Below are 15,041 nucleotides of genomic sequence, written 5' to 3' on the forward strand. Positions count from 1 at the left end.
ACCTCTCCGATTTCTATTTTCTCGGGCCAAAAACACGAATGTAAACAAGTTTGACATTTCTCTTACTAGTTGTTTCTGTTGCTGTCATATTTCAGACCTGCCACACGGCACGAAACAGATTTGACACCAAGTTACGTGTTGCGCGTAACAGTTATGTGCCGTCTGGCACCGCAGATTGGATGACGCTACATCCGCCCTGCTTCATGCTCACTTACTGTAGAGCTTCCATATGAACATGCTCTTTTGCATTTACAATTTGAGAACCTTTCTCATGCTGCTTAAATTGATTCTTAGTTTCGTTTTAGTTTCTTAACTTAAAGTAAAAAAATATGACGTAAACAGTTAAGCATGAAAAAATTTGCTGGAAACCATGCGACGAAGCGGTTGGTAGTTAACCCGGCAGCACGGCAGCTGTCAGTACGTTGCAAGAGGTCGACAGAGTGACGGTGAAGCAAAATTTTAATCGTATTGTGCATAATATAAATAACAACTAAAAGGTACAAACACAGCATAATTAAATGTAGTTTCTTTTTCTGGATCTATTCTTTATTTTCTAAAATTATACAACAGTTGCAGACGCTTTTTGTTTAGGATAAAAAATCTAGCTTTTTATAATAACAACATGGATGTGAATGTACATTATAAACCTTCTTATCCGATAGATACAAGCACTGAGCAGTCCTGGCATCCGTTATGTTATTAGTGCTGATTTAGTGGACTTTTCGTTCCTGCATTACGAGGGAGAGCATTTTGTAAGTAGTATTCGATAGCGTTATATAGTTATTAATCTCTTGCACAAGTCGTGCAAAGGAAGCCAACACACCCTAAACGACTGACTGTTTGGTGCAGATGTTGGTCTGGTTGTATGAATGAATGAAGAAGGAGCTGCCCTAACCGTCGATAGCGTTCGCTACCGAGCAATGTTGATTGATTGGTTCACCAATATGCTGAGTCCATCGCAAGAGGACATCGGGCTGGTTACTGATCAGATTTTCAACCTTGTCCCTGCAGTTCTTTGCAGAAATGACTCGCATTCACTTGAAAAAATTGAAAAATAGATTGATTCCTGTTTCGCACAATTGGTAGATATTACTCGAAAACCGAATGCAATCTCTCAACAGTGGGAAAAAGATATTGATAATAATGCAAAATATGTTATTTAGTATGTGTTGTTTGTTCTGTAACATTCTTTATTTGGATAATTGCTGCTACAATGTATCTCTTTATTACTTTATAGAAACATGTCGAACGCCCATGCACTGCATGTGCTTAAGGTGGCCGTGGCGCAAATTTGCCAGACCATCGGCTGGCACTCCGCACATTCAACTACGATGGAGCTGCTTGTCGATGTAACGCAACACTTTCTGCGTGAAATATCGCGCATCATGCACCGGTACACTGAGCTGTACAACCGCACGGAACCCAACCTTGACGATCTGGCAATGGCTTACAAGGACATGGGTATCAACCTGCAGGAGGTGATGGAGTATATTCAATTTGTGGACCCAATCCCGCTGGCCCTTGCAGTGCGGCGATTCCCAATTCCGAAAGATTCGCAATTGAGTTTTATGAAACCGGGCAGCAAAGAGGTGCTAACGCGTCCGGTTCATATTCCCGAGCATATGCCTCCGATTTTTCTAGAGGTTGAGAATGACGATCCTGGGCCCGGAGCACTCATAAACGGAGAGAAACTGATCGGTGATGCGGAGACTTACGGGACTTTCCAGTCGAGTGAAGCGGCTGCCGTTGGGGCTGCCCTTGCTATAGGCGCTCCCAACATGGTGAAGCTGGACGACAGGCAGCAGTGCGGTAATGCTCCGATGTTGACTGAAGAGGCCACAATGCTGGTGGACTCGCAGGTCAATGCAGAAATCGAAATCCCTATGCAAACTATTGAAACTAAAGATCCGACTGCATTGACAGCTCGGACGGATAGTGTAGCTCACTCCTCTTATGACAACCCTACTGGCAACCCGCCGGACATGGCATCAAGCTTCAACGTCTTGGAAACCGAGACGGTGCCAGCAACAGTGAGTAACACCGTAGCCCCTGGTCAGGAGAAGGAGTCGGTTGTTAAAAACACCATCAACGCGCCGTTTGCTGCAGAAGGACGGCCAACACGCGAGATAAGCAGCGTCATAATGACAACGTCTGGTTTCATATCGCCGGCCCGCGCAGGTAAGCTGCCGGAGTCGTGTATACCATTCATACGAGAAGAGAGGCCTCCAAAACCATCGTCGGGCGCAGCCTTATCTGTCTCTAGTTCTACTAGCACTGCTGTGACAGCCATGCTTCCCGTTCCGCCTGTTGGGACTGCTATTTACGGCGACACGAACAATTCAGCAACGGCGGATGGAGTGTCTAGCGTCACACAGCATTATGCCGCAGGCAGAAAAGCTCGAAAAAAACCAATCGATAAGCAGCGGAAGAAATCTTTAAAAAAGGCGACGACTGTTGCATCCCAACCAACAGGATCGTCACAGCCACATTTTACTGGAAAGAAGAATGACACTGTCACAGCATTGAAACCCACAGCAGCGCCTTCAGAATTTGCAGACTATGGAGAACTGGCACACGGATGTGGTGCGTTAAACACAGCGACTGAAACCAAAGCGCTTACCTATTTGAAAACGACAGTGCCAGAATCGTCTATTTCTGAAGCGCAGCTTACGCCTTCTACTTTACCGAAGGCAACTAAAGAGAAAACATCGAAAAAACGAAAAACGACCAAGCAGATGCAGTCGCCAACTAAAAGAACAAGCGCTCAGGTGACTGCGCCTTTGACAATAGGGTTGGGAAACGTCCAACCGAAAGAGAAAGCGGCCAAACGTCGATCTAAAATGTCGAAAAAAAATTTGGCTCAGCGGGTTAAGGACGAAAGTTTTCTGGAGGCAGCGGCAGCCACGCCAGCAGTGCCTCCTCCGTTGATTGGACCTTTAGGGTTAAGTGGCGCTTCGGCTCCGGGACCGTTGCTTGTCGCACCTCCCCCAACGTTCAGTTCTCCGTCTGCAAATGTCACTCTTGCAGCACCTTTGAGAGGATCTGCGCCGTCTTCGTTTTCTGTTGCAGCACAGAAAAGTGGATCATCAACTGCCATCAAACCACAAACATCATCAGCCGAACCGGAGCAGCCTTACCAGCAAACACAAACTCTTGACCAGGTCGGACAGCTAAACCTGTTGCAAATGATGCATCCTAGCTTAGAGATTACAGCAACACCGACAATACCAAGGACACCTGGTTCTTCTCGGAAGAGCAGCAAGACAAAGAGTATGCATTCGAAAGTGCCAATTTCTTCCTCGAAGGATCGTGAAGTCATCGTGATCGACGACGACCGATCGCTTTCCCATTCGCCTGCTCTGTTAACTTCGCATTCTTCCACAGGTGATTATGGTGGCGATAAAAAGCAACGCAAACCGCCGATCAGTAGTAGCGATTTGTCGGTTGCTTATGGCGATGGTACCGAGTACAGTGTGCCGGGAGAAATGACGACGACGTCACAACTAAAATATATCGATTACTCACCTCCGAAGACACCATCAGCAGTACCAAAAACACCAGAAATAAAGCTTCACTCTTCGCCATCTCCATCGACGTCATCGTGGATCAGCGACGCGGGACACATCGCACCGGGCAAAAGTAAGGGAAACTTATTTGCCGAATTGTCTACACCATTAACGTCTGTTCCATTAGTGGGCGTTGTCCCCGAAGGAAGCGTCCCGATACCGAGTGCCACTGGCAAGAAACAAAAGCGCCCCAGACACAAACCAGCGAAGCACGGCGAGGCTAAGCGGTTGAAGGAGCAGCAGCAGTCGGCTCCGATGCAACAGGCGCTTCCAATGTCTAACGCACAACAGCCGAGAAATCCATTCGCCATGTTCCCAGGTCCAAATGTTCAGGGAAGCAGTCGACCTTATCCGGATCCGACCAGCTACGGCAAGTATCTGAACCAATCACTACAGGCCGTCACCGGCCTGCGTGCTCCCATGCCGTTTGGCATCTTTCCACTTCCTTCTGGGCCTGGTCTGATACCGGACACTCCGCTGTTCTCCACCGCCTTTGGAACGCATCCGGGAGCTCCTGGATTTCCGATGCCGCCCAACCATTTCGGTCTCTCTGCCATGAATCGTTTCAACGAGATGAACCTTCTGCGCCTGACGCGGCCGATTATTGGACGGGGACCTGCGATGGGTGGCGCGGGCCATCTACAACCTGACCTGTACGATGAACCACTCGACCCAGAAACAAAACTTGCTCAAACACCACTGGATCTGCAAAAGTCCACGTGCAACGTGGCGCCGTTAGTGCCGCCATCGCTCCAGCTCTTTCCTTCAACAAATACTGATGCTTGTAGCGGAGTCGACGACGAATCGCTCAATTTGTCCACTAACCAGAAACTCATTACCGCTTCGATGACTAGCAAATCAGAGCAATCTGCTTCTCAGCGGGAACCTTTAATGAGGGACACCCCGAGGGGAGGCGAGTACGAGATGCAATCTAAGCCGGATGTAATTGCTACTCCTCAGAATAGCCGAGCCCACAAGGAGGATCAAGTGGTAATTTTGCCCGCGGCCAGTGTGCTTCCAGGTGCAAGCCCTCCTCAGCGTTCAAAGATGCTTGTGATTGACATCGAAGATTCAGACGGCAGTCAGTCTACAGCGACCACCAGCAAGGATGGCAAACGGAAGTTTAAGGAACATAAAAAAGATCGCAAATTAAAAGAGGGTAAGCTAAAAAAGAAAAAGGATAAAAAAGACAAGAGCAAGGGAAAGGAACGCGAACGGGAGCAGCTGGAAGAGCAGACTGTTGGAACAGCAACATCATCTGGTATGATGACTATGGGTATGATTGGTGCAGAAGAAGCGCTGCACGTGCAGCTGCGTAAGGAACGCAAAGAGAAAAAAGAAAAGCGCAAAGACAAGGCCAAGAAAGAGAAACGCAAGGAGCGGGAACGTTTGCTGGTTACGACCGATGTTGGAGGAGGCAGCGGTCCATTGACATCGCAAAGTGCCAACGTATTGACTTCAAGTGGCGCAGCTAGCGTATCCGTCCCTAAGCTGATGCTAAAAATTGGCGGCTCAATAGCCACAGCTTCGCCGCAACCTGATACGCATGAAAAAGGGCACCTACTCGCAGAGCACGGACATTCGGCTACAGCAACGTTGGCAGCGATGCTGGGTGATGAGGCGAATCGCGATGGTTCTCCTGAACTCGCTCGTATTTCGGCACTTGTTACCCGTCCACCGAAGCTAAAGATATCCGGTGCTAGCGTAGGAATTAGCAGTGGAAAGAATCGAAAAGAGGATTCACCAACAAAAGCCGCGTCGGGAGTGACACTAACACCGGGGGGCGATGGCGCAAAATTGCTGCAGAACATGGACGAGAGCGATGATTCTTTGCCAACTCTCGGCACCACTAAGCATTTGTCCGGAACCACCAACTCCTCCACTAGTGGAAGAACTTCTCCCGTAGCCAGCAATTATGGTGATGGTAACGTTCCTTCTCGTAGCAGTAGCATTGGTGTATCGATGGGCTGTGCTACAAATCCGCCGAATCGTAGCAAATCTACTCAACGCCTTCATCCGTTAGGCGTTGGTGAGCTAGCGCATAGTAAAGGCGCTAGCCTGGTTACTGAAGGATCTAAAAAGGTGCATAAAGAATCAAAGGTCAGCAAGGTGATCGCCACCACCACACATCACCAGCAGCAAACGGTGGCGACGAGCTCAGTAAGCAGTGCACCCGCTCAAATGACTGACGTTGATGGTAACACTGTGTGGATCTGCCCGGCGTGTGGCCGCGTAGATGATGGTACACCAATGATTGGATGCGACGGTTGCGATGCCTGGTATCACTGGGTATGTGTAGGGATTCTGGTGCCGCCTGAAGATAACGAGGATTGGTATTGTCGCGTTTGTATAGGCAAGAAGCAGGACCCACAGGTAGACGAGCGGCAGCGCAAGCGCAAGAAAAAGGATAAGAAAACCATCAAGGACTAAGGTATAGAACACCTTATAATGTTTATGTGGCAACGCAGAACAAAAGGTTTTACCGCCTTTCCGACACAACAGGGGACTAGAGATTTTAGCTTCGGCTACGGATGTACGGCGCGATAGTTCGGCCAAGATGACGAGGCGCATAAGTTCAATTTACATTGTTTTTTCGACGGAACAAACCGATAATTATCATAAGAACCTTAAAATATTTTTATTCACATTCACATCTTGTATTTCTAAAAAACCTTTGTACATGTAATATAAACTAGAATTTTTTCCAAATTATACACTGTTTTTGTATTCAAAATTACATTAGTTACTTTTACTTAGAAACGAATGTTAGGCTATGTGTTTTTACGCGTTGTACGCTACGTTCCGAAATTTACGTCGGCGGTGTGCCGAGAGCGTGAATGAACTGTGGCTATCCGTACCGCCGTAACGCCGTTAGAGGTGAAACGAATGCCAAATTATACGTCAAAACCGGCTTGAGCAGATGTTACATTGATACGTTACGTTATACTACAATGATCTCCGCAACACCATGATTCCCGTTTATAAGTACAATAATTTCTGACCGAGGGATACCAGATTCGTTAAAAATAAATTAACGACACGAAGAACGACAGTTTTATCGTTTCAGTTCAGAAAAACTGTAATATGATAGATTGATAAAGAATGAAGGAACGTGCTACTTGGTTAACTGGGGCATTTTGTTTACATGAGCATCCGAATTGGTGAAAAATATTGAGTTCTAATATGTTGAATAATTTATACGTTATAAAGCATCTTACATTATAGAGATTTTTCCAAGTACAATGTTGTAGAAGTATTAATAGATCGAATGACAGCAAATGAAACGTCAAAGTGATTTTATCAACAGAAAACAATAACGCTCATCTTTACACAAATAGGTAAAAGTATTTCATACACCAGCAGAAAATAATGCCCTAGTTTTTATTTCCATTAAGTACTGGAGAAACAAGCTATTCCATTACAATCTAATAGTGCCTTTCGATAAAACCCATATTGAAGTGAAAGATGATCGAGTGAGTGAGTCATGCGAACAGTGGAATACATGAGCAATTCAAAGCTCTTATCTTGTTTTCGTGCGCTGTACGTTTTGCAAGATGAGTCATGTCACCAGAACCACACAATAGTTCTGATATCATACGACTGGAAGCGTCCATTTCTGCTTCTTTCGTGTGCTCTGTCTATCACATAATCATCATTAGACTAACGGTAACCATTAGCAACATTTTAGTAGGTTGGATTCTGCGACTAATCTGCGCAACAGAAGTAGTGCATTAACTTGATCGAGACATTCGAAGATTATTCCAGTTACGCAGGTTGTGCAAGATTTCAAATTTGTGTTTTAGTGAAAAATAATATAAAACACTGGAAGGGATAAATTCCCCAATGTTTTTTCCTAAACAAGCATAAAAACTTAGCTATAAAGTAAATTCAATAAATACGGCCAATCCTTTTCTCTAAGCAAAAAAAAACATAGAAACAGTTGCCATTGAAAGTTATTTTTATACTTAATAATACAACGATTATAAACTATAATAACAAACAATTGAAGGTCCCATATCTCCGGTTATTTTAGTTCAGTATTTGCAACTTACAATGTAAAACCTTTAGTCACTTTTAACTTATTTGATACTCAATTGAGTGCGTTATATTAATTGTACTTTGTGCGTGATCATAGAAACAACGGATATACTGGTAAACTGCGACATAGGACTGTGATCGATTTGTGTAAAATACGTGAGAGGTGTAAACTACTCGAAGAATTTCTTCAGTATGATGTGGAAAACTCATAGCCTCTGACTGAACTGTTCACAATACTACTTTTTGATAGGTTCAAGATTATGGGCCATTGGTATAGCCACGTATACCACGGTCACCACACCGTAGCAAAGCAACCAATCAGTGACGTTTATCCCATTCCCTCCTTTTGCCTAATAGTTCTTATAGCCTGGTTTTCATTGTGTAGATATTATAGATAAAACAACGGTGACCTACCTCTACACAATCAACCGCCTGAGACAATGTTAGGTCAACCGTCAGCGACAACCTGGATATCAAACAATTCAGAAACGAAGGGCCCAAATGACATACAGGAATCTAAGCAAAACATTGCAATGGACAACAGTACGGCCACAGTACTGCCGCAGACATTGGACGAAGAGCAGGTAGTGATGACACCGCTAGGAAAAACGAATACCTCTACGGTGTTGATTATCGAGCGCAAGTTAGTACAATCCGTCGACAAAAGAACGCATGTAGCCGGCGGCGATCATCTTGGAATCATTGTCAACAAGGACAAGATGGCTGGAGGTGCGTTACGTTGATTTTGTAAAAGATCTTTTGAGAGATATATATTTTTTGGATATCTTTGGCTTCTCGATAACCTTAACGTTTCCCAAAGGACAAGCTGGTGAGCAGCGTGACCCCCCGCAGTTGAATTTGGAGTTTCGCGTCTTTCTTGTCAGCGCCAACACAGGTCAACATTCGCAAGAATCGCGACACATCAAGTTTTGGTTCCGCCCGTGGCTCACCTCTGACGATGTCCAGGCAAAAGTGGCCCAGGAATTTTTCCGTGACCTTGTCAGTCCGAAAGAATTTCCACGAGGTAAGCCCTAAAGATGTGTCAATCTTTTTTTAACTAATTTTTAAATGTTAAAGCCACTTCCATTCAAGAAATGAATAATCCCTTTCCTCCATGATATGACCTTGAATGCTTTTCAGACTATGTTGGATTTATTAAAAAAATCATGAAGCTACTGCAAAAAGGCTACAATGAGGTTCAGGCTCTTCAAATAGAGTTGCGAATCCTCGAAGAAATGTCTACTCCGCCATCGAGACCGCGTAAGTTTAACTTTACCCTTCAGTTTATTTCACCACCCACCATGCTCCTTTCCAACTTTCTTGTGTGTCTCAGTTTATCGCGTGGTTTTTATAACATAATTTATTAATATTACTTGGAATGAAGCTCGTCCCGGCTTTGTAACTATTTGCTTTGGGAAATATGTCAAAGACGATAGAAACACTGAAAAACAGGATCGGAATAAAGATGTCGTCGTTGGAAATAATGGTCAACTCGCCAACAATCCACATCTTTCAACAACATTTGGTCAACAGCAACAGCAACAAGGAAATGGAAATGTTGAAACCGAAAGAAGTAATGCTTTTGTTAGCGGAGAAACGTTGATGAAACGATTTTGGATCGACAATTACAATCGCGACCTAATGACGCGTCGCAATGGAGATAGGTGTTTCCCACAAACATAGCACATTTTTGGCCGGTCGCTAAGGTGTTATTACTTGACATAATTTTTCAATTTTTCTTTATATAAAAACGACTCACAAAATCTTTTTGCCACATTTCGCGTGTTGATTTTCTTTGTTTAGTTTCATTGATTCAACAAAGAGTATTAACAAAAAACATGTTACAAATTGTATATTTGAATCACATATGCTGGGCTGTTACCCCTGTAATAATTTCTGTAGCAAATATGTTGAGATTTCTCTCAGATGCTCTCAAAGCTTATACTATAAACAGTAAAATCAATCATTGGATTCGATAGAAATAGTTGTTAATAAAGTTTACCTGGATGCAGAATTTTGGGTAACGTGTATGTGTATAGCAAATTTCGAAGAAGTTTGCTTAATTAAGTTTGTGTTTTATTATACTTGATGGTTTAAAATAACGATCGATACTTATATTTCCCGCAGTGCAGTTAGTCGTAAAATGATGATAAATTATTTTTCTTCTTTTCGTCGTTTTCAATTAACTTATATTCTTTATCTAATTTTAGTGTCTTTCGAAGATACGCAATTTGAATTTGTACCACTAACACCGGAGAAGATTCTGGAGCTTATCGAGCAAGCCTTTCCGAACCCTATCACACCCGAAGATTTAGCGAAGTAAGTTTTATATATCTCTTTCTACACTAATTAAATACTGTTCATTTGTTTCACGTAGTAGGCCAAATAACAGATAGCGACAGTGTCTTACGAAGCTCTGTTGACGTCACAAAACTTCAATCAAACTGTTGTTACTTTTCTTTTACGTCGCCAGGGACTACGGATGGATGGAGGCGGATGTGCTCGCGGTCATGCTCGTTCTCAAGGAACGAGGGCTGATTAAATCGATGGAGTATAATTCGTTTACTCGCATTCACCATGGCGACCAGGAAATTAAAATCGTAAAACAAATGCCGACGATTTCCTCGAGTAAGCAGCCGACGATTGCAATCGTCACGGCACAATATTGTGAAAAGGTGGCCGTCGATGTGATGCTAGAAAACAAGGAGACATTCGTTCGTTACACTACTGTTGGTAAGTAAAGAGTTAGAGAAAACATCAAACCAACAAAAACTAAATCGGTCGTTATAGCATTCTAATAACATACATATACATATATATTTTCTGGTCTATTTCTTCAGCTTTTCATTTTTGTCGTTTTAAAGACCACTCGTGTTTTCACCAACCTAAATTGTTGCATATAATAAAACAGCCAGGGTTCAAACTAACGACAAGCTACCGACGATTCACATACTTCTTAATTTGTACATTCTTATGATAATTTAATTTATGATTTATTGTCTTTTATCTAATGACTTCCTTTATCTAACGTAAATTAGGCAATAGTCGCGAAAAAAACGTTGACGTTCCAGATCAACAAAGGCGAAAGAAGAATCGGTTTGGTAAGCTAAAGAAGTTCGATAATGAAATCAAATCATTCAACGTTATGATAGTTGTTCGATTGGCTCTAATTGTCTTTTGAACCGTTGAGTTGTTCACTGGCTTCTGTGTTGGTTTTCTGTGTTTTTCACCTGCTTCTTTTCATTATTTTTGTTATTGAAAAGGTTGTATGTGTGTTATCAAATTATAGCTAATATAAACTTAAATACTACAACAATGTTCAAATATAGTCAACAAATAACTACGTTGCTGTACACGTATGCTTACTGACGCACTGCTCAGGTTATTCGTACACATACTTTGAGAAGCTTTGCAAATTTTTTCTGGTGAAGGGTTGAATTACATGAGTACACGCAATATAGAACTTTTCGTTTTCGTGCGATCATTTTTATGTTTGGTGCGCATTTATTTTGTTTTGTTTGTTTATATTTTTTAACTGTTTCATTTATTTTCCAGGCGAATCAAACGTTTATACTCTTGGTAATATTGGTGCGCATCGCATCGTTAGTACTAAACTTCCCTCTGTTGGTAGCACCAGGGAAGCGATGACTGCTGCAGGTAACACAACAACCCGACTTTTGGGTACTTTCCAAAAGGTTGACTATGTGTTCATTGTTGGTGTGGCGGGTGGAATACCTCACTATACGGACTACCGAAAGCATGTTCGCCTGGGTGATGTAGTAATCGCCTGTTCTGCATTAGAGGGCAAACACAACGCCCAGCAGTATCACAAACCATACTGCTACGTTTACAGCACATTGGATGAAGTCAAAAAGTACAACCCGCAGATCGATACGCTGCAAACTATCGCTCGGACGCTTGTGAGTAGCAACGACAAGAAGAAGCCTTGGGTAGAGTACATTAGGCAGGGTCAGCAGCAACTGAGCGAACGAAATGAATCAGATTTTTCAAGACCCGCTTCAAACACGGACAAATTGTACATGAACATAGGTAACAAGGACGTAATCGAGGTTGCACATCCAATGCCAACACCTCAGGACGAAACTGATACAAGCGTGAGCAGCCCACCGCAGACCCGGCTTCACACTGGTCCGATCGGATGCGGATACGACCTCATTCGATCGGACAGTGCTCGCTCGCATTACGCTCAAGCATATAACTTGTTGGCGACTGATATTGAGATGAACTCGGTGTTAGATAGCATTGTTGGCAACTGCCGTGATAGTTTCATTCTTGTGAAAGGTATCTCAGACTACAAGGACGGGACGACTTCGAAGAAGTGGCAAAACCATGCCTCACTCGCCGCAGCTGCTGTCATGAAAACGATCATATGCGCAATGGATCCACCAGACAACGTATAAGGTTGACGTATAAAGTTTTTATTTTGTGTAACCCTACACTGCATTTTTAATTGAAAAGATAATCTTCATTACAAACCAGCATAAAATACCAAAATACCACGGAATAGATGTGTTATCTACAAGTAAACCCCAGTAAAATTGCTGTGTTGAAAGTGTGAACCAAAACAATGTGAGCCAAATACCTAAAAACTTGTGTATTTATGTTCAAAGGAGAACAGAAGCATATTTTAAAATTAACAAATTTATTAGAATGAAGTTCTAAGTTCGCATAAGATAGTGCATATGGTAGGTACTATCTGACTGGTGACACAAAGAAACAAATATTGGAAATAATGAAAATAAGTGTAAGAATACACTTAAATGTATACACGTAGGAATAAGTGCCGATTTTCAACTTTTTCGAAAGGGTGGCTCATGGGATTAGTAAAAGCAGTGTCAGCTAATTTTTTATTAACACCGTTTTCCATTGATTTGGTTCCCCCTTATATGCTTATTACACTCATCAGTATGTCAATAAAATATAATTGATCAAATTTATTAAAATCAAAGTCATGTATGCCTTTCTGCGATATAGAGTAGACTACGTGATAACATAGATATACGAGAGCAATTAGTTGAACACATCCGAATCGGAGCTTGGCGCACCACTTGTTTGCATGGTTGGACATTGTTGCCAAACTTTGTGCTCAGTTTATGACGATATGAGGAAGAGTGCTCGACAAAAAATCGATGAAGATCTGCACCGATAGTTAACCATTATGAAAGAATGTTATGCAGATGGTTTAATTTGACTACTAATGAGCCACTTCGTAGCCATTCAACCGACACTTAAAAATATGCAACCAGATTATGTAGTACGCATTTCGAAAGTATGCAGCTGAATTGAAAAACATGCAGCCAGTCTGAAAGACAAATCACGGAAGTGCGCAAAGTACGCAGTACGCCAGAATATGAGGTACGGTATGTATAAAGGACAGGGTTTTTTTTTATCCGTTGTTGGTTGAAAGTCGGGATCAATGTTGATAGATTTCACGAACAGACAAGCTATTGTTATAAAATTGATTGAAAAAATGATTTAACCTGCAACACAATCGACGTGATGGTGCGTTTAGTTCACTTCTCTATCTTTCATTTGTGTCGTTCTTGATGTTCTTGATCGTTCGTTTCGGCTCTATTCATTGAGTTATGATGTACAATTTTGCTTCGATGAAATTAAGTTAGAAAACCCGTCACTCCATCACAGAAACAATAAATGACACCATCTAATGTAACAAACGGATAGACACCGAAGCATGCATAGACAAAAGTTCTATTGGATTTAAAACCTTCACCATGCTTCACTTCACCATCATGTTGATGGGGCACTGGTAATGGTACAAACGTACAGGCTTTACCTTTGTGTTTTGGGGTCCTGTCGAGGACTCTTGTCAAAATTTTCGGAGTACTGTCACCATTTTTGAACTCTTGTCAAACTTTACTGCATTTTATTTCTGAATTCTACGTTTTCAGCACGAATTTTGGTGAATAAATATGCAATCGTTATGGACGAAACAAAAAGAAAATCGTCTGTGATGAATTAATCCAGTAAAAAATTCGTCTTATACAAGGGCTGACAAAAAAGTTCCGACTGAATCGAAGAAAATCGACGGAAAAATGGTAGAGTTATTTAACATTTCAATAGTATGGGTCGTGTTCCATGTTCACCCTGTAGTCATAAGGTAATGTTGAAGAATTCAACTTATCTCTATAAGAATGCGATGCACTATCACAGAAAAGCGCATTTACATGCCAGAATCAACCGGTTATGTCCCTCAATGGAGATTTCTCTCCTTATATGTTATCAGTATTTACACTGAATTTTATATTTTTTCACTATGCTTTTTGACACCGTGGATGATGCACATGCGCAATTCATGGAGGGGCGATTTCATGAGCATTTTTATGTTTTTCTATCGTTATGCTTCTAAACGCGAAGTTCAATCATTGTGAGTCGCTTATAATTGTAAAGAAAAGTGATTTCCTATTACCTCATTCTATTCTTTATTAATATTGTAAGTTGGACGAACAAACGATTTCAGCTAGCTACTGATTGTGCGAGCAAGGTTTGATGTAAAACGATATGAACCTAGTATAGATAGTACATATTAAAAACACCTTGTATTGCTAAGTAGTCTTCCTACTAGCGTTATCAGATTCTAATTTCAGTCAAAGATATTTTAATCAACTTCACTAAGTACGCTATCTGCATACAGTATTAACGATTAAAAGAACTTATAATAGATTAAACCAAAAGTCAATACTGTTATCGTTTCGCAACATTAATCAAAATATCTTATTAGTAGAATGTATATCATGTATCGTGTTCGAAATACGTGCGACTGCTGGCGAACGTTCCAAATACTATATCGGAAAGTATCAATACCATGTAATGTCATGGTAGGCATGGTGCATAGTTTAAAATACATAGCACTGTGTATATAATGTGTATATTGCCCTTAATTTAATATATTCACGCTGACGTTGTGTATTGCCAAAAAATATTAAAACATCATTATCTCTGTGGTAGAATGTAGAATTGGCTAGGGCCAAAGTAAATATTTGAAATGACCATAGTTTACCCACAAAAATGAACAAGTTAAGCATGTAACATGTTAGTTAGACATGTAACTACGTGAGAAACTACTTCCCTGCTCCCTTTCTTACTGATTGTTAATTTTTTTAGTTCCTTTTTTGCTCCATTTTATCCTCTCAGTAGATATTCAATGAAATGCTAATATCCCAATGTCGCTATTTCTGCATTTTTTTACAGATAGTATGTTCATTTTCTGACCACGGACTGAGAAACAATACGAAACAACAAATAAACGTTACTAGCCCTTTCGTCATATTGGGTGTGAGATATTGAAACACAGTTAGAAATTCGAACGAATTGGAGAGAAGAACGGTTTGCAAAAATGAATCTACTTGTCAGAAAATGAAAAAAAAAATGGGCGGACAGAAGCTTTGCCGAGTGGAT

At 41.7% G+C, this 15,041-nt stretch overlaps 3 protein-coding genes across 4 annotated transcripts; all 3 read left to right on the plus strand.

Moving 5' to 3' along the window:
- The first annotated feature begins 1,241 nt into the window (after positions 1-1,241).
- On the plus strand, positions 1,242-3,157 carry LOC128270021 (transcription initiation factor TFIID subunit 3-like). Its single transcript, XM_053007427.1, has 2 exons — positions 1,242-2,992; positions 3,070-3,157. The coding sequence occupies exons 1-2, from the start codon at positions 1,242-1,244 to the stop codon at positions 3,155-3,157; spliced, it is 1,839 nt and encodes a 612-aa protein (XP_052863387.1).
- LOC128267443 (uncharacterized) lies at positions 3,148-6,235 on the plus strand. Of its 2 annotated transcripts, XM_053004392.1 has the most exons (3): positions 3,148-3,270; positions 3,385-3,639; positions 3,694-6,235. In XM_053004392.1, the coding sequence occupies exons 1-3, from the start codon at positions 3,186-3,188 to the stop codon at positions 5,994-5,996; spliced, it is 2,643 nt and encodes an 880-aa protein (XP_052860352.1). In that variant the 5' UTR covers positions 3,148-3,185; the 3' UTR covers positions 5,997-6,235. The 2 variants fall into 2 exon arrangements, with proteins under 2 accessions (XP_052860352.1, XP_052860272.1); XM_053004312.1 differs by having other exon boundaries at positions 3,385-6,235.
- Positions 6,236-6,871: 636 nt separating this feature from the next.
- On the plus strand, positions 6,872-12,548 carry LOC128274675 (uncharacterized). Its single transcript, XM_053012947.1, has 8 exons — positions 6,872-6,904; positions 7,990-8,333; positions 8,425-8,628; positions 8,745-8,864; positions 9,815-9,923; positions 10,078-10,337; positions 10,643-10,705; positions 11,160-12,548. Exons 2-8 carry the CDS (start codon positions 8,045-8,047, stop codon positions 12,023-12,025), a joined length of 1,911 nt encoding a protein of 636 aa, XP_052868907.1. The 5' UTR covers positions 6,872-6,904; positions 7,990-8,044; the 3' UTR covers positions 12,026-12,548.
- The last annotated feature ends 2,493 nt before the right edge of the window (positions 12,549-15,041 follow it).

Source organism: Anopheles cruzii, chromosome X (genome assembly GCF_943734635.1).
Source record: "Anopheles cruzii chromosome X, idAnoCruzAS_RS32_06, whole genome shotgun sequence".
Classification (NCBI taxonomy): domain Eukaryota; kingdom Metazoa; phylum Arthropoda; class Insecta; order Diptera; family Culicidae; genus Anopheles; species Anopheles cruzii.

Excerpts from the sequence above, each read along its gene's own strand:
- LOC128267443 (XM_053004312.1), top strand. The coding sequence starts at position 3,186 with ATGATGCATCCTAGCTTAGAGATTACAGCAACACCGACAATACCAAGG. Across the intron at positions 3,271-3,384 it reads GAAGAGCAGCAAGACAAAGA|GTGATTATGGTGGCGATAAA; the intron begins GTATGCATTCGA and ends ATTCTTCCACAG.
- LOC128270021 (XM_053007427.1), top strand. The coding sequence starts at position 1,242 with ATGTCGAACGCCCATGCACTGCATGTGCTTAAGGTGGCCGTGGCGCAA. Across the intron at positions 2,993-3,069 it reads CTTGTCGCACCTCCCCCAAC|CACAGAAAAGTGGATCATCA; the intron begins GTTCAGTTCTCC and ends TTTCTGTTGCAG.
- LOC128274675 (XM_053012947.1), top strand. The coding sequence starts at position 8,045 with ATGTTAGGTCAACCGTCAGCGACAACCTGGATATCAAACAATTCAGAA. Across the intron at positions 8,865-9,814 it reads TACTCCGCCATCGAGACCGC|TGTCTTTCGAAGATACGCAA; the intron begins GTAAGTTTAACT and ends ATCTAATTTTAG. Across the intron at positions 9,924-10,077 it reads ACACCCGAAGATTTAGCGAA|GGACTACGGATGGATGGAGG; the intron begins GTAAGTTTTATA and ends TTACGTCGCCAG.